Source organism: Amblyomma maculatum, chromosome 4 (assembly GCF_055883805.1).
Source record: "Amblyomma maculatum isolate TAMU_Amacu chromosome 4, ASM5588380v1, whole genome shotgun sequence".
In the NCBI taxonomy this organism is placed as follows: domain Eukaryota; kingdom Metazoa; phylum Arthropoda; class Arachnida; order Ixodida; family Ixodidae; genus Amblyomma; species Amblyomma maculatum.
The window spans coordinates 36,838,977-36,858,314 of record NC_139347.1 but is presented as its reverse complement, the minus strand read 5'-3'; the positions used below and the strand labels follow the sequence as shown (position 1 = coordinate 36,858,314).

Here is a 19,338-nt window from a genome sequence, read left to right as displayed (position 1 = left end):
ACGATCGAAATCGGATAATGGGAGCATGAGTAAGTGCTTCAGTTTTTTAGGTAGCAGTTGCCGCGGCCGGCAATACTCTTTTCCTTCTTTTTCATTATTTATATATATAAAAAATAAATCAACCACAACCACTACCACCGGAGCGAACATGGATGCACAAACTTGTTTTGATGGCACTATAAGTGGGCACTGCACACGTGCACTACTCAGGCTGCGAGGGCAATTCAATTGCCTGGATGTTTTAATGGTACAGGTGCACCAAAAGTAAAATGGAGCACGCGAGCTGATGCCAAACTGAAAAAAACAAAAATTGTGGGGTTTAAGTATGGCTTGAACGTAGTGGTAGAACGAAAGCTATGAGTATTGCAGCGAATATTTCCGCGGATACCTGGATTTAATGTGCCGCCGTCACAACTTTCGAAAGAACCTTCTGCCGTAGCAACTCCGCCTCTACCAACTATCGAGTTGTTAATGCTCTTCTTCTTCTTCTTGTTTTTTTCTTGTTCTTCTTCTTATTATTCTGAATCTCACCTTTTAAATTACCTGCAATATCAGCGCCTTTTCTTTTTTTCGTTCAATAATTTTAGGAGTCCGATTTGCATCACTATTAAACTGGTGAAAACACCTTGTCATCATCCTGATGTCGCAGGCCAGCGAGTACAGTCCTCCCGAGTACATCCCAGACCCGATACTGTTCGGCCTGTCGACTCCTCCTTGGGTGCCCCGCGGAGGCCCCATCTTACCCTCTCGGTCCGACACTCCCGAACACTGGGAGCCTCCCCCTTCCCCGAAGACTGCGGTTCCTCATGCTCACCGTCAGCCTCGGGCTCCGTCACCGCATCCGGCGTCCAAGGAGCGACGTGACAGTCCCGAGAGGCGACCGCGGTACCCGTCAGGCGAGACGAGTGAGCCGTGGCACAACCACTTTGCCAAGAGCAGCTCTTCACTGCTCGAGCCATCAGTCTACTGGCTACCGGACAGCACCGAGTTCTATCGCACCACCAGCGCGCTAGATCGGCAGCCCTCACGGGCGGTGGTCACTGATGCCGAAGACGGCGAGTTGCCCGCCACCACGGGCGCGTCTCAGCAGCAGCAGCCCTCTCGCATGAGCCAGTTCTCGGACTATATCCCCAGTAATGAGTCGCCACTCGCAGCGAGGAGGCGAGTGGGACCGTCGGCCATGGCCGCGGACCTCGGAGGTGTCTTCATCAACCACACGACCGAAGTGCTCCTCTCGGACGCCACGGCGACAAGCAAGAAGCAGCAGCAGCAAGAGGCAAAAAAGACGGTGGCAGACAGCGACACAAGCGGCGACAGTTTCCATCAGGGGGACACGGACGAAGGAAGGCATGAACCAACGTCCATACCCACACTGCGCCTAAGGAGGGCTAGCAGAAGTCACGGAGGGGCTCAGAGTCGCCCCAGCAAAGAAGTTCGCGGCGACGCGGGACCACCACTGAAGAAGCAGGGCTCGTTCAAGCAGTCCAAGAGGGAAGGCGCCCGGGAACCGACTCCAGCCTCGCGGGGAGCTCCGGTCCCTGCATCAAGAAATGCGGCGACCAGGCAGTCAAGAGACACCGCTGAGCCCAAGTCAAACAGCACCTCTAAGTCGAAGGAGGCCCACGAAGAGCGGTCGACCAGGAGGTCGAGGCACCAGGCTGGAATCGAGAGTCACGGGCAATCAGATAGGAGCCAGGTTAAACTGCACGATGCGTCAGAGAGGAGTGAAGCCACTGATGTGGCCGACAAGGACGGCGAGTGGTCGGTGTCTTGCGGTGACCAGCAGTTCAGCGATGGCAAGCAGGACACGTCGAGAGAGGAGCCAAAAGATTTTGGACAGCGGCAGGATGACCAGAGAAAACAGGATTCGATGCTCCAATTGCCTGCAGATAAACAGAATCCCTCTCGAGACGGCCGTTCGGGGGCGGATAGACTGATGAGAAGTGGCAGCGATGGACAGTTAGCGGGACAGGACTCGACCGGGTACCGAAGCGAGAGGAGAAGCGTGCCTGCAGCCCTGGTGGAGTCACGCCACCTAGCCGGCCACTCGCAGCACATGGCTCTCCACGATAGCGAAAAGTACGTAGAGAAACAGGAAATGACCCATCAGTCTATTTCCACCCAGCAGGCGGCGGGGACACTGGAGGCTTTGGACAAACCCAGAAGCAAGTCCCACAAACAGTCCAGGAACCTGAGTAGCTCTAGCAGCAGCTCGAGCAGCAAGAGCTCGTCCTCTGACAGCCCTAAAAATGCGCCAGGCGGTAAGCAAATTTTCAGTCACAGGTTTCCGGTAAAAAAAAAAAAAAAAGGAAACAAAAAGCTCCCAAGCTGGAACATGCGCTTTACATTGCAAATTGTATGAATTGTTTCTCTCTTTCCTAGCAATCATTTTATTTTTGGCGATGTAAATGTACACCTCTACAAATTTCTCTGCCCTACAATTCTCGGCCGATTTCCCTGGGTGGATGTGCCATTAGACTAGAGCACAACAACAACAACATTGCAAGGAGAGAGCTACCGTCGTAGATGGTAATCATGTCTTACAATGCAATGCTGAGATTCTGAGCTGGGCGTGTTTAGCTGCTGGGAGAAAAAGAACAGTGCTACAAATGGTAAAGTCTGTGATGAGGAATTTAAGAAGTTGCTACGATTGCCAAAAAAAAAAAAAAAACTATCATTAGACGTATTCCACCGTTTAACGAATGCATACTGTGCACATCTGTCGTTTACTGCTAGATGACTAAATTTAATCGATCGGAATTAGTTTTTGTATTTGGCTCTGAATTGCCCCGTTCATGTTCCCTCTTTCGCACTGCCTATTTCTTTATAAATAAAAAAATGTTTCAGAATTGAAAAATAAAATTTTAGTTAGAAAAAATATTTATTTTACAGCTATCGCCAGCGCATATGCCTTACCTTAAATGCTTTGAACACTAACATACAGACATCTGGTGCCATCCATCTAAGTCTTCTTTTTCCTTTTTTTTTTTTGTAAGAATGAGAAAACCATCTCCGAGCGCTCAGGTTACCATAAATAAAATGCAAGACTTCAGAATATGTTATGCCGAAAAAGGTGCTATTAGACTTGCGAATTCACGAGTCGGCATTCAGGGCGCGCTCAATATGAATTTGACACAGCTTCAGCGTTTGAAATCATCAGAATTTGGGCTGTTTCAAAACTTTATTGTCACTGTCTGGTCTTTCTGTCGATGCGACACGATTCTGTGCGATACCATCTATTACACGTATTCGCACTCTATTCCTCGATAAAACTCGATAAAACTGTCGATTGTTTTAAAACGAAAGTTCGACGGCTACGAAAAGAGAATAAATATTCGACGACCGAGAAAATTGTACGACTGCGTGTCTTTAATTCGCATTGTGTGTGCAAGTAACATGAGCCATTTCACCCGCTTGCATACAACACTGCACGCATGCATCTAAAAGAAATATTGTCACGTGCTTAACCGTTTAAAGCTTTGTCAAAGAGAACATGATACACTTTCCACTATGCAGGTAGCGATACAGGAAAAAAAAAAGAAAAGAAGGAATTTAGCAACTTTATTAAAAAAAACAAAACAAAAACAACAAGGAATGCGGCTGTCAATGCTTCTCTCTCAAGCATACGTCCACAGTGAGTAATATTTTTGTGGCTGCTGCAAACATTACGGTTTTCTCTCCAAACGCAGGCAAAGGAAAAGGCCATTCCCACGACAACAGCGAGGACAGCTTTTTCGACAAAGACATATTGCCTCAAGGTAAGACCTTTCATATGACATGCCATGGGTGCTATTTCTTGGCACAAGTACGAAGCGACAGGCAGACCTCAGCTGGTCGAAAGATTACTAATAACAAAACACTGCGCCAACACAGGCATTAACATGTCCTATCGCTCCCCTTTGTTCTCCCCTCGCTATCCTCTCCCTATCCCTTTTTTTTTCCCGCCGGCCGCCGCTCAGGTGCTTCAGATTTTTAGATAGTAGTTGCCGCGGCCGGCAACACTCTTTTCGTTACTTTTGATTATTTATTAATAAGCCACTACAACACCACCTAACACCACCATACAAAACCGCATGAAAGAAGGAACGTAATGCCCCTTCGGGACGAGGCAGTAAACGTTGAAAACATTGCCATTGTTGAAAAAGGGCGAAAGCAGTGAACAGCTTATTCGTTCGGCAACCGAAAGCTTTGCCAAGCATGCGATGGCAAGAAATATCAGCCTTTGCACTCATCCATATGTCATGCTTATAACTAGATTATTGTTGTCTTCTTTTCTTTCTTTTTTTTTTTTTTTTAGTGCGAGGAGTGCGAGTATTTTCCTGCTACTTGAAAACAACGCCTCGCGCACATATTTTCAGCATGGCTATAGATATGCTTCCAAAAAGCGGCAGGTGTTCGGAAGGGATGTATGCAGCTGTCACTGACAATTGTTTCCAGTGTCAAGCAGTTGTTTCCAGCGTTAGCGTGTGAATATATCTGCTAAAAAATCCCCTATTGTCTTCCCTACGGCATGCACTGGTGGTGATGCGGGCTTGTGATTCGACCGCAGCAGAGAGCGCCGATCTCGGAATTTAGAAAAGTATCGATTCCATTTAGACTCCGGAATCAAGATGGCTTATTTTATTTATTTATTTTTTGATGACGGTCGTACTGAAGTAAGATTCAGGCCAGTACGTTGTGAGTCTGCTGTCTCGGTAGGATCTCGGTCAAGTCCACCTGTAAGCATCCTTTCTCAGACTTTGGAGTAGGTGAATCCGCGCTGTACTTACCTTTCTTTTTGTGGCCCAGATAGCTGGCGCACGCCACGTGTGGGATGGTTCAACACAGCGTGGAAGGACGTGATGCCGATTAACACAAAAAGGGGGCGTGTAAAATCACTATGAGTGCACCAAAAACTGCTAGCTCCTTTGGCTAGGTTATATATTACGGCGCTGCAATCGGCACGGAAAACTTCAGCGCAGGTTTCCTATAGCTATAAAAGTTGTTCATTTTTTCGTGAAGAGAAGATTCACTTCATTATCGAAACTTTAAAATGTGCCAGTTACGATGCATGATATTCCACCTTCTTTCTGATCGGGAAAAATGGGCGAGTGTTACAATCGATGGCGTGCTAGAGTAGATCTTGCACAGGAATGTTGCCAGGTGAACATGGACGCCCGCGGTGAGACAGAAATTGAGCAAGCAACGAGCAATTTCGCTCAGCCTAGCCAGCGAGCGCCTTGTGCTGTAAGGTGTTAGCAAATTTGAAAAATAAATTTTTCCAAATACGGACTGGACAGTAGGGCAGGCATGTAACTAAAGCAAAGCAGTTAGTGTTGTGTATAAAAGGGATATAACGTTTCAGTTTTTTTACTTCAGTTTAGTCTTTTACTGCACTAAGATCTGAATACAGTGTCACACTTTTTCCACAATATGCAGTTCCCATAATAAATTTACGGGCCATTTGTTTAAACTACACCAGCTACACCAGTGTAGCAAATCTCCTATACCTACAATGTACTTTTGCTGCACTGGTGTAGGTGATGTAGGTTAAAAAAAATGCCCTTCTGTTAAGAACTCCTTTTTCCGCTACGCTAAAATGATCGGTGATAATGTAGGCTTTCAATAATAGAAGGAACACCAATTTCAAACAATGATGTTTCACAATAATGTACCGTCGTCAGTACTTCGCGCGCAGGCATGTTTTGGATCACTGATCGAAAAAGCCGAGGCATGCGATCCAGAATGGTGTAAATAAACGTCTATAGTCTATGCTTTCACACTCTTAGAACAGCTGGTCGAAATTACACTCGGCTTTGCTTGAGTTTTTGTCCTTCAGAAAACAGACGAATCCTATACAGAGATGTAATTGGAATAGTTTCAGCACACTAGCTTGGCCACTTCATGAGGCCATCTCTCTTCTTCTCCCAATTTCTCCTAAACATAAAAGAGTGATCGGGTCGCCCTTCTGTATAAGGTTATATCCAAAGCCCAAATTCTTGCATCCTTATGGAACCGCAATTTCATAAAATTTTCTGATAAGCTTCTGATAAGCTTCTGATAAGCTTTTCTACTCACTACATCTTGAATTCTGCGAATGATGCCAATTCTACGCAAGGAAAACCAGACCCCTGCCGTAAAGTTCCCGCTTCTATGAACAGAAGCGGGAAGAAAATACGAGGTTCAAAGGAAGTTAATATGGGGGCAAAGAATACAATGCATTCTGTAATTTTGACACTCATGAACATTGATTCGTATAAGATATCGCTATTTCTTGTGGGTGGATAAGTGATAGTGAGGATAAGTGAGGGTGGATAAGTGGCGTATGACACCACTTATCCACCCGACCTGTCTAATTACCTATATGACCTGGATTTCCGAATATTTGCTGAAATGTAGAGGTACTGGGCTGCGCTTCATTATTTTTGCAGAGCACATGACACTTGACATTTCACAGTCCATAGGGCTAGATATTGATAACAAAAAGTGTCGTGTGTTTGCTTGGTTTGCGCAAGCAATGCCTTTTTCGGTAACATTCTATATCGATCTAACCTGTCCCGTTGAAGATGGAACAAAAATATAATTTGATTCTTTATACCGTGAAAGCTTACAAATTATTCTACTGCGCTACCCTGAAAAGCACTCAAAGTTGGTGGTGCTTCCGATCCTATTGTGGCCGCAGGTAAGTTGTCTTTTGAGCAGTCGTACTGACTGTACGTCCTGCCCGTTACTTATAAATATTTGCATACATAATACAAAAGCCCTCAGAACATATTATTTGAAAGTGACATGAAGGTAACAATAATTCTTAGCGAGCAGAAAATGAAGGCAATTGGAATCGCCTATGAAAGGACAAAGAAAAAAGAAAAAAAAAAGAGCTGTAAGATGACAGCTATGCACCGAAATCCTGAAAGATAAAAAGGCAATATATCTTCAAACTATATTCAGAAATAGCAGATTGGTAGTTTATTGCTAGAATATTTTGCATTTCTGGAAAAACATTTTAATATATATAAAGCGTAAGAAGCACACACGCACACAAGGACACCGCTGCACTGGACAACTGGACAACTGGAGGCAGGGTATCCATGAGCATTTGCTGTGTAGCATAATAGAAAGCATTGTCCTGCCAATCAAGCGGAGGATTTGAAAATGAACCTTACTCATGGAAACAAGGGGTCAGTGGTACCATATATGCATGGCTTCACCCATACTCTAATGAAGATTGGTCGAAGACACGGCATCCGGATTATTCCAACGGCACCAAACAGAGCTAAAGGGATGTGTGTGCAGGTTAACAACCAGGACTTCAACTCTGGAGGCAAGACTTCGCACCGGACTAGGTTCTCTAAATGTATTCAGGGGGTTGTTTATGAGATTCCCTTGCATTGTGGAAATAAATATATTGGACAGACAGGAAGATGTCTCAATGACAGGATTAGCGAGCATGTTATGTCAATATCGGACAAGTCTGGCACTAATCTCGCTGTGCACTGCAAAGACTGCGTTGGTTGTAGAGACCAAAAACGTCCGGCTTACATTCACAATGTTAAGGTTATGAAAAGGATGAAGGACAAGTTAGCAAGGGAGATTTATGAAGCATATGCAATCTGTGACTTGGGAGACCAATGTGTCAGTATGCCATTAGTGGTTTTGTTGAAGAAGGAATTATAATTTTTGCGCAAACCGGCAGGATGTTAAACACAAGGAAGAAGTTGGCTGCAGACGTGAAGTGAAGGAAGATGTGCGGTTTCTAGTTAATATAGTTGTCAGTGCAGCGGTGTCCTTATGTGCGTGTGTGTGCTTCTTACGCTTTGTGTTGTTACCTGCTCTGCTGCCTTCTTCCAAGAGATATGTGACCAACTAGCTCAGCGTTCGACTCTGTTAACATATATAACTTTTCTTTTTTAACTGCCGTACATAATTGAGCAAGGGAGCTTTCTACTTACACTGTATACTTGTTGTACCTAACTAATGAGCAGCTTGATTACCGCCGGAATTTTTGCGCGTTAGTACCTTTCGTGGTATTCAATGTGGTTACCACTGATTTTATTGATCGATGAGTTCCGTGACATATCTGTCATTTAAATGGTGAAGCTTGATTATTTGCTCTAAAAACACCTCGCATCCGTAGACTTGGCGGTACGAGGTTCCTGCACTGCTAGGCCTGTGCGCTTCCATAGAAAAATAAGATTCCATGTAAACCAGCGGCCGTGCGCGGAGAATTATCCGAATACTGGGAAGGACCTGCAAGAAAAAGTGACCTTTGTCTGAGAGGTCAGTGGACGTTGGCAAAGCCGCTGCACAGCAGAGACCGAAATGTTAAGAAAACGAGCAGTTTCTGCTTTGCGGCTGGGCAGTTCATGGAATTTATTATTTTTTTTTAGCTAAGCATGTGCGAGCTGTGTGCTCCTTTTTTTGTCCCCAACGACCCTTCGAAATGCTTCCCGGTACCGGCGCCTGCGAGGAAGGGGTGGCGGATAATCAGTTCTCATCGCGACCTTCAGTCGGTGCTGCGAGGTGGACAGTGCAAAGCGGATTAGCACGCCGTCACGGATGGCTGACTGCGATGAGAAGTCAAGGGCTGTTTCTGAACAAGCGCTGAAGGTGTGCAGGTAGACGTGCGCCTCCTCTCTTTTCACGCAGTGTCCCCTTTTATTTACCATGCATGACGACTCACCCAAGGACACGAGAAAAAATGCCGGGAAGCGCAGAAGCGTAGCGAATGAGTTTTGGACGAGCTCTCTGCTGAGCCGCTTCCACAGGCGGAAACGACTTCTGGAGCCAAATCTCCTCCCATCTGACAATGGTGCGAGAGGCACTGCACATGCTTCCGGGCAGCGGGGATCCTGCAAGGTGGAAAGCTGGCATCCTACAGCCGAATGTGGATTCTGACACCCACGTCAACAACTTTGTCCTGCTAGGCACCTTGCCGGAGCCCCCCCCCCCCCCCCCCCCCCCAAAAAAAAAAAAAAAGAGAGAGAGACAGCACAACACAAGGGTTGGGAGAAAGGCTGAGAAAGGAGCCTCGCCACTTAATATGGTGTGGAAAAAAAAAAAAAACTCACTTTAGGAGCAGACAATATCTAAAAAAAGGCTATATCCTAGGCTCTGCGAAGAGTGCTCTGCCCTCTCAGAGCAGAACGGCGGCCGCGATGTGCGACAGTTGGACAGCGCACCATATGAGCGAAACCAGAGGCCCCAGAGGCGAGATGCGAAAGGGGGAGAGAGATTACAGTGGTCTGCGCGGTTCGTCTGGTTTGTGGGCACTTCTCTCTGCTGTAACTGTCTTTTTTCTTTTTTTTTTTTACGCGTATGTGCTGCGACAGTTCCTGAAGGCATAAATGGTACCGCAGGATACCATTTAGGGTACCAGGATACCAGAGAATCGAAATTTCACGTTTACAGGGGGTAGTGTGTGCTCTTAGGAACGAGTCGACCATCTCCGCATGTGTAGTGCCGGATCCATACGGGTTTTGGAATACTACCTATAACGATTGAGATCTGTTCAAGGTTAATCTGTTCAAGGTTAATCTGTTCAGACCTGTTAAGACCTAGCCACTTTACCGCAAGATTTTGTGGAAAAAGCCCCCGTCAAGCTGTTCCAACTTTTATTCCAGTACTCCCCCTTTTAAAAGAAAATAGATAAATTTACTGACTGCCTGTGGTGGTGGTGGTGGTGGTGGTGGTGGTGGTGGTGGTGGTAGTGGTTGATTTTTTTTTTTAAATAATCAAAAAGAAGGAAAAGAGTATTGCCGGCCGCGGCAACTCCTATCTAAAAAACTGAAGCACTTCAGCTGCGGCCGGCGGGAAGGAAAAGGTGATAGGGAGAGGAATGCAAGGGGAAGTAGAGAGGGGAGTGATAGGAAGAAAGGACAGGGGGAGCTTTGTATATTATTTACAAGATTTCTGCAAATGGTCTCATTTATTGCCTTCTACAAGAAAGAAAGGGCAGAAAATGAGTCGTGTTCATGCGAGGTTTTGGTTTTTCCTTAAGATCATAATTGGTTGTATTCGTTAACACATTGTCCTCATGCTTAAGAGGTACTTCCACAAGATGTGAACAAAAAAATTATAACAAAAAATGACACAAAGAGGTGATAAGAGAGAGATGGAAGGTATTTCAGAGTGTTATTTTTTTATTAAGCAACCAGACGTGTTCAGTAAATAGCCATTTATTTACCAGACAGCATCTTCAGGACGACGTCATCACCGACAACTGATATAGTAAATACCCTGATGTAGTAAAGAACATGGCCCCAATGACTTTACTATACAGGGGTTCTACTGTAGTGTTCCTGTTGATATAGGGCTTTTTGCTGATGATTGTATATTGTACCACTATATTAATTCAACGGATGATCATGTAACACCTAGCAATGTATTAAAATTAGTAAATTAATGGTGCGCTAAATGGCAAATGCGTATTAATATAACTGAACCGGCCGCCTTACGTGTTACACGGAAACATTAGCTCTCCGAATTTTTATACACACTGAACAATGTCCGGCTTCCTGCAGTTACACAGCATAAATATCTAGGTTTGATTATATCAATTGGCCTTAAATGAGAAGATCACGTAAACGTCGTTACGTCATCAGCACTAAAACGACTGCTCTTTCTCAAGAGACGCCTTCGACACGTGCCATCTTAAATTAAATTACTTTTTTATAACACCTTCATCAGACCCGTAATTGAATATGCAAATGTAGCTTGGTTTCTATTTCCCTATAAGCTAATAAAGAAACTGGAGAAAGTCCCAAGAAGAGCACTGAGATTTATATATAACAAATACATACAAGCTGACTCGCCTACAGAACTAATAAACAAAACAGGAATACTCACGTTACAGAATCGTGACAGGCTTGCGCGACAGAAACTGCTTTATCAACTAATTCATATCATGATAAACAGATACTTCAAGGTATGTACATGTCAAGATCAAAGAAGTGAGTGACGCGAAACAAACATTCGTAATTTCTAGAAGATTATCCTTTCAACACAGATTGCTTTAAATATTCTTTTTTTTTTCGTTAGCAATTAGAGAATGAAATAATTTACCACCATGCGTTATTAACTAAACGTTTAAAACTTTCCTGGAATCTTATGAAACAAAACTACTGGAATTGCAGTGTGAATTGTGACACTGCTCGGTACTAATTGCTCTCTACTCGTACTCGTGAAAAGCTTTGTTCATTAATGTATCATTCAGCATATTTTGTTATGTTTTTCCTATTATTCGATGCCATTTGTTAATTCATTATAATGAACTTTACTAACTGAACCACTGCTGTTCTGTACTTTAGTTGTTGAATTTTTTGGATGTTTTGTGTTCTTCCTGTAATGATCCCGAATGGGATCGGCAGTATTTCTAAATAAGTAAATAAATAAACCTCCTTTCGGGCACCTCTACCATCTTATTTTTACTATAACATCCTCGGGATTACGGCTTTCATCATCATCATCATCATCATCATCATCATCATCATCATCATCATCATCAGCCTGATTATACCCACTGCAGGGCGAAGGCCTCTCCCATATTTCTCCACTTAACCCGGTTCTGTGCTAGCTGCATCCACTTGACCCCTGCGAACTTCTTAATCTCATCCGCCCACCTAACTTTCTGCCGCCCCCTGCTACGCTTTCCTTCCCTTGGAATCCAGTTTGTTACCCTCAGCGACGGCTTTAAGCCTGCGCAAATCACATTTTCACTCGACACTTGAGAAGTGTCATTGTTTCATTCAATGTTGATTCGTATGAACGCTTCACAGTGAACCCCGTCCATACGAAGTACCTGAACTTGCGAGCACTGAGGCTGACTGACCAGATTTATTCCTTCTGTTTTGCATTTGCGCAGAGACCACTGCTTACCAGTTCCTCCTCGGTAACGTTAAGCCTACCGCCCCGGAGAAGCCATCAGCAGTGGACCGGCCATCGGAAAGTAGTACCGACATTGAAAACGAAATGGCAGCTGCTGTTAAGACCAACCGCTCCAAGTAAGGCACCTTAAGTGTACACTTGCGCTGTGCTACTCCAAATAGCACTGCTTGTCTACCGGATCAATGTACATTCTAGTGCACGTAATCTTAAAAACAGCATATATATATATATATATATATATATATATATATATATATATATATATATATATATATATATATATATATATATATATATATATATATATATATATAATTACGGACAGCGCGCACAAGAAAGACTGAATTAAACATCGCCCTGTAAGGAAAGCTGTGGCGCCGAATGTTTGTTTTGTTTTGGATTGGATTCTCCACTAGCAGATTATAATGACTGTACACAACTCAGCACCTCGTTTTAACTGCAGTACCTGCCAACTTGTACGGAGTACACTTCCGAGTTACAAGCGTAGCAACATTTGCTACATAACCGTGCATTCATATTGCATTTGTTTCTGCTCCTCATGGGGCAGTGCACCGTAAATCAAGCCCAGGAACGTTAAACTTAGTTCCCATACACGCAGGGCTGCAAGATAAGGGGATAAAGTTATACCGAATTAAGAAAAAATAAAACAACAGTACATGACGCAGCACCGTCGTGACTCCCCCCTACCGTACTTTTTCACTGCACCACCCAAGGTTTAAAAAGAGTGCCGAAGGACACGAGGACACCAAACCCAGCAGCAATGATAGCTCCCCTCCAGAGTATGACGTCACCTCTGTCAACATACAGTGAGTTCCTCACCAGATGTCTTCATACCGAACTTTCAAAGCTGTAGCAGTTCAAGGCGAACACTGTCGCCACAGTTCCGCAATCGTTGCACTACACGGTAAGCTCAGAAGAAAATGAAATGTGTTCTGAATACGAACACGGAAAGGGCAATGCTTGTCGGTGTACGTATCTTGTAAGACATAATCCCTCTACACCGATAACTGAGCCGTATGCTCCGAGTGCTAATCGCTACTGGAGAGCCCACGTCACATGCTTCCCGTGCTTGTGTTTCTTAGTAAGAAAAGTGATCAAGTAGGAGTTCTAACACATTTTTTTGCAAAGGCGAACATTGTACAACTTATAACGTGTTTAATGCGAGTGTAACAGTCACGTGTTCAAATAGAACAAACGGGAGGGTAGGATGAATAAAAATCAGCGATAATGTGGTTTCTGTTTTTCATTATTCTGCATTAATTAAAAAGCAACCATATAGTAAGTACTTAACTGGACTTTGCAATGCCGTGGTTTATAACGTGACGAGACTGCACATACGCTGGTTTGTTTGATTAGCTTCGCTCTTTGGACAACGTTCTTGGAGCATTTCTCCTCAGTCATACTATATAAGAAAGCAGAACATTCCTTGAACGTTGCCTTTTTCTTTCCTGATAGGAATATCATCAGTGCGAAAGTGAAACAAGACGTGCCTTCCCTCATTTCAAGGAAAGGTGAGAAACTTTACCTCTAACCGTTGTTGCGAACTACCACTTGAAAAGAAATACCATGCACATAAGAAAGTACGCAATATTGATTGTGATACCCCAGACTGTCTCCTGTGCAGCTTCCTTTGGCATTGCAAAGTTTTCACGGAAGTCAAGGAAAGAACTTGTTCGTATTAAAAATGCGCACTTATAATACATGATTCAGAAAACTAATACCTAGGTTATAGAAGTCAGCTGTCAGGCAAAGACAAATACACCTCTTAACGTTGTTCAATAATAATAATAATTGGTTCACAGGAAAGGGAAAGCGCAGTATCTATCACACCTGTTCTGTGGACACTTGTCCAGAGCCATAAGAGAAGAGATGAAGGTGGGAGTGAAAGTGGAAAGAGAAAAAGAGGAGAGGTAGTGGAGGGCTACGGAGTAATTTCTACCACTTGGGGATCTTTAACGTGCACTCACATCGCACAGCACACGGACGCATCTCGGTTTCGCTTCCATCGAAACTCAGCCGCCGGCAGTCGGGATCGAACTCGGGAGCTCCGGCGCAGTAGTCGGGCATCTTAAACTACTGCGCCACCGCGACGAGGCAAACGTCGGCCAAGAACATTCGCAAATAACCATTGTTGAGTCGGTTGGAGTGTAGAAAAGAGTTGGGACAGCATTTTTTAAAACATTCTTCCCAAATGTACTGGTTATTTTTACACTCATTTATTCAAACCTTTGTCGAATAAATTTCGTCAGTAACCTCAACAAGAGGTTACTGAAGTAACACATGAGCACATAAATGATATAAGCATCACTAAATGCACTAAATGAGGCAGCAACATATGGTACTGGCAAAAGAATGAATAATGAGCTGGTAGTCATAGCAAATATTCGAGCAAGGTCAGTAACGAAGAAATTTTTAATGAATCAACTGACCTCTTCAAAACTGCTGTCTGCCTAATGCAGATAAGAAATGTCATCTGAGCATCCAGATTCTGAGGATAGAACAGATTATGGCATGTGGTTCACAACTTTCTCCTCTCTTATCTACGATAATTAGTCAGTCAATATAAAAGAGCATCGTCACTATAGGATATCTCCAGCGGTACAGAAAACTGAAACATTTTCACTCGCATACAGTAACTTGAATGTAGCACAAACGGTAATGGTAGCGTTCACTTTGACAAATATTGGGATAATTTGTTTTTTCAAAGCGTTCCCCAATATTTTTACAGGTATAACTAAGTTTAATACTTGAATCATGATAATCACTGGCATGAAATTCTGTGCATCGTATTTGAGGCAGTGCAGCATCACATAGTGCAAGAGGACTGTGTCGTTCGGTCATCATGAACGCAAAGAATTCTCATGCATTGTTTTTTTTTTACTTGTTCGTTTATATGTCAATATCTTAGATGCGCAAGGGGGGGAGGGGGGGGGGGGGCATTGAATACAACCAACAAAATGCACGATCGCTGAGTTTTAGTGATGATTCCAGGAAAAGAACAGAATTCGCTTTTCCCTGCATACCGCGCCGTGGAATATAATCGTAAAATCACATCTGAAACCTCCCTAAAAAACTCTTTGTTCTACCATCGAATTTTTTGTCGAACGCTGCTTTTATCGCTCTCCACGTTAAAAGAAAGGCCTTAGTAAATGTGCCAGACAGAGTATATACTTGCTACTGACATAGCCTTTATCTCTCTCTCTCTCTATTTATTTCGTTTCAGTGCTGGGCATTGACATGTACTCGGAGCCCAAGATACTGCAGAGCAAGAAGTGCGATGACGAAGACAGCTTCTTCGATTGACCTGTGCACACCAGGGAAAGCTCAAGCTGCATCATCATTTGCTCATAGAGAAAGAAATTGTTTGCTTCCATCTAAAAGCGTGACCAAAATAACGTATAGCATGTCCTGTTAGCGATATTTCTGTGTAAAGAGTCAGCGCATGCGCACAAATGATCGAACCGGCGCTTAAAAGCCTTGCAGCGATATGGCTGGGCTGGCACGCCTGTGCTCTCTGTCGCGTAGCCAGATGTTATGCATGTACTTTGATTTTTTCCCGTTGCAAAATGAAGGCACACGATGGCGAAGAAGAAAGCTTTCTTTTTTGTTATGTTGCTCAAGAGGAGGAAGGTAAGGTACACAAACATTATTTCGATGATCCCCGCGTATGCTTTGTACACAAAGGTTCATCTCAGAAGATTTATTGCTAGGATAGCTTGGTGCAGTATGCGCACGAAGTTTTAATGCCACAGGATCTCCTTCCTAACAGTATAACCGTGTGCGCCGCACTACACACCATGTGGCCTGGGAACTTGCGACTTACTCTGTACAGGACATGCTCCTTGCTCCATCGTACTGGTTGATGTCTTGTCCTTTCACGACTGAGTGAGCGTCTCTCACTGCGCCAAAGCTCTTTCATATGGGCTGACGTGTACTTCCTCCTCGACGCGCGTTCACAAATATAAGACTGTGCAACGAACGCCGCAAACCGCAAAAATTTATTGTAGTAGATAATCGATTAAAACGTCCACATTTCTCTTTAGCGCAAAAAAAAAAAGAAAAGAAAAAAGAAACATCACACGAAAGAAAAGGAAGGACATGGGACAGGCGCTTTTTTTTTAGCGCTAAGAATGCCGTCTGAAGCTGAAAACCATCTAGCTCATCTACAAGTTCTTTTAAACATTTCCTCTAATCCCCCGCAAACTGAAAAAAAAAAAAAGAAAACGATTAGGCAACGAAAGGGTAATTGTGGTGTGTAACCACAAATACTGTTAATTCATTAAGAGTATGGAGGGCTGTAGAGGAGGTTGCAAAACTGCAGGAGGGTTTTAGAGCACTAGCATTATGACCTCCATTAACCATGGATTCGCTGATCTTTGTCTGAAGCCTTCACATAAAAAAAAAAAGAACTACAGACCAGTGACAATTGAATATGTGGCAAAAAAATTTGTACTTTTGTCATAACAACAGACTTAACTGCTGTTTTGTAGTATACTTTTCTGCAGTTCTGTAGTATTTTCTGTATTACTTTTCTGCGTTGTGTAGTACTTTTTTGTGGTAACTACAGAAAAATTATGATGTTGGTACATAAATTTATGTGGCCACAATAGGCTGCCTATCATACATTGCGCAAAATTTTTGTTGTGATAACAGACATATGTCCGTAGTTTTTTTTTTTTTTTTTTTCGGCTGGAGTATACTCATGCAGCACGCTGGGGTTTGGTTTCAAGTAGCACAGCCGACGCGCCACCGTGTGCTACACCGGTGCAGTGTGCGACAGTGGATATAAGAGTTTTGTCTTGATGCGTCGACCCGCGCCTTGCAGTGAGGTGTATCCATGGACGAGCCAAGGCTATCCGAGTTGTCTGAAGCGGAACGCCAAACTACATTAAATAAAAAAAAAAAAAAACGAAAAGAAAAATGCGACGTGAGTCGCATGAATCTGAATAATAAATAGTACATGGATAAATGGAAGAAAAACGTGTAAAATGATAAATACAGAAACGTGCAGAACGGAGGAAGAAAATGGTTCAGCAAAGCAGGTGCAAAATATTGCCTTACCCAGCAAAACGACAAGGTATAAACAATTGCTAAGTAAAACAAAACCACGAATGAAGTTTCTAGCACACCTAACTCGCGTTTGGCTATAATCACGCCAAATCACCGGTCATATTTAAGCTCCACCCTTTCCCCTCCTTCAGGTTACATCTCTGCTTTCGGTGCACTATTGTACCTAGACCTGTAGTGTACAACCTGCTCACTATTACCCATTGTTTGAGGATACACAAAACTAGCAGCATCTCGCCACTGTATACATGTACCATGTAAGCGGGTTACAAAGTGCGCATGAGCGGAACGCTGTTTTCTGCCCGCGAAGCTATCGTCATATTTGCAATGTAGACTATAAAGAAGTGCGCCACTTTTCAGTTGTACAGAAATAACTTGCTCAGCCACTCTCAGACTCGCGGACCAAGTTCGACATTTATCGGTCACTTTGCTGCGCAACTTGCATGAGAGAAGCTTAGAAACTCTGACCATTGTTATCAACGCCGAAGTTATAATGCATAGATAGCAGAGATCTCTATTGAATAGCTACCATTTTGAGCGTGCCTGTGCGTCACAGAGAGCGACAACTTAGAGATGTGAACTTTCTCCACTCTATTATTATTCTCGGTAAAAATTTATTATCTGGATATTTCTGCCAATGTTCATGTCCGTCTTCCACCTGCCATTCGTGGCAAGTATACATGGAAGGTGATGAGATGAAACCCATCCTTTCAACTTGTAGTTAAAACGAGAGAAAGGCCGGAATAAAAATTATTGGGACAAAGTGATAGTGATTACGAACGAATCAGCAAAACTTAGTCACCAAAGCGATTTTGAATAGACTTGTCAGAATCGTGGTTAGAATCGTGGTCAGAATCAACAGAATCGGATTGGAAATAGATTGCAGTAAAGGCAATCTATTTCAATATATTTAATACCGCAATTTTCAATCATATAAGAGTATAGATTGACCAGTGAAAAATACATTGTATTTCCCACGCATCAGTCCGATCGATCGACTCTGAATGGTTTGTTTCGCTCATGTTTTCAAGCTTAGTTTACCATCGTTTTCGGTGACAGTGGTCGCTTTGTGATTAGAACGCTGTACTCTTATCGATGCAGGACAAGTTCAGTTTGTCTTCAGCGTACTCTTTTTTTTTTCTAAAAAAAGGGATCGCAATCTTGGGTGGAATCTCGTATATATAATGCAGCATGTCGCAGCGTGGTACTTTGTCCTTTTGGTTCGAAACTGAAATGAGTGTGCCATGAAATTATTTCAGAATTATAAGAAGGAAATGAGAAGAAGCTTCCCCCAGAGACACCGAGATCTTGTTAAAGAGTAAAGGAATAATAAAAATCATGTTTTCCAAATACAGTTTTTTTGAGAGTTTAAGATGACTTGGGCTGCTTAGTTCGAATCTGAAGGAAGTGCGTCAGCGTGAATTTTTCGGGCGCACATGAACAAAAGAAACAGTCAAGGTAAGGCTCTTCTTCCTCGTTGTCTTATAGAGATCAAAGAGAGATGAATTATAACCAAGAAATTTGTACACGGTATTTACAACGACTTACAATGGACAAACTTTCTGACCTCCGCTGCTGACGCGAATTCTATCCGAGCCTACTCGTGCTTATGGACTGCCTACCTTGCTCCAGACTAGTCGAGCGCTGAAAAGTAAAGTAGTGCCGTGCCGATTGAGTAGGAAAACATCCCCAACCTTCTCCTCATATAGAAGAGCTATAGTTACCCGTGATATTAGTTTGGAGCTTCGTTAAAGGTAACGTCACGTATAACATCGTGTATAAAATGCGCAGCCCTGCACAAAGACCGAACACAGACCGCACCTTGCCAACGCCAGAGCATATGATACCTTTGCTGCGCTCGGCGGCCGATGCTGTCGTTAGTTCCTATGATTCCCGCTGTTCTCACTGCAAACACGCTAGAAGAACCTTGTACAATTCCGTACAGCGGAAAATAAGTTATAGTGTCTGTCCAACTCGCAGACAATGCTTGATTATAGAATTATACATGCTATAAAAAGAAAGATACGGATGCGTCGAAGCTTGCAAAAAGGAAAACAATGTACACCACACCGCCACTTTCATGATGTTCTATATAGAGTATAAGTAAAAACGAACGTCTATATAGCAGCATCAGGAATTGACGTCCTGTTCAGGCTATGGGGCTTACCTCGACAGTGACTTTTGTTGCATAAGCAAAAATCGGGACCGTCAGCTTTGGGTGTGATGCGCGTGTTTTTGAACAAAATTCGCGATATGCGGCTTTTTACACCTCAAGAAAGGAAGCGGCATCACTTTCCAATACTGTATGGAAAATTGAGCAGTTCGTTTATGGCTTTTAATCTGTACGGCAATTCTCGCGCTGCTTGACGAACAGCGTAGGAATGGTCG

At 43.4% G+C, this 19,338-nt stretch overlaps 1 protein-coding gene across 3 annotated transcripts in view; it reads left to right on the top strand.

Moving 5' to 3' along the window:
* LOC146190720 (uncharacterized) overlaps positions 1-15,906 on the top strand; it is a 32,538-nt gene extending 16,632 nt beyond the window's left edge. For 2 of the 3 annotated variants that reach the window (XM_084601084.1, XM_084601085.1), the window contains exons 4-9: positions 650-2,261; positions 3,690-3,758; positions 11,840-11,978; positions 12,597-12,689; positions 13,339-13,394; positions 15,107-15,906. In XM_084601084.1, coding sequence (XP_084457210.1) covers positions 650-2,261; positions 3,690-3,758; positions 11,840-11,978; positions 12,597-12,689; positions 13,339-13,394; positions 15,107-15,186 — 2,049 coding nt within the window. In that variant the 3' untranslated portion in view covers positions 15,187-15,906. The remainder of the gene's footprint in view (positions 1-649; positions 2,262-3,689; positions 3,759-11,839; positions 11,979-12,596; positions 12,690-13,338; positions 13,395-15,106) is intronic. The other variant, XM_084601086.1, reaches the window with a different exon arrangement.
* The last annotated feature ends 3,432 nt before the right edge of the window (positions 15,907-19,338 follow it).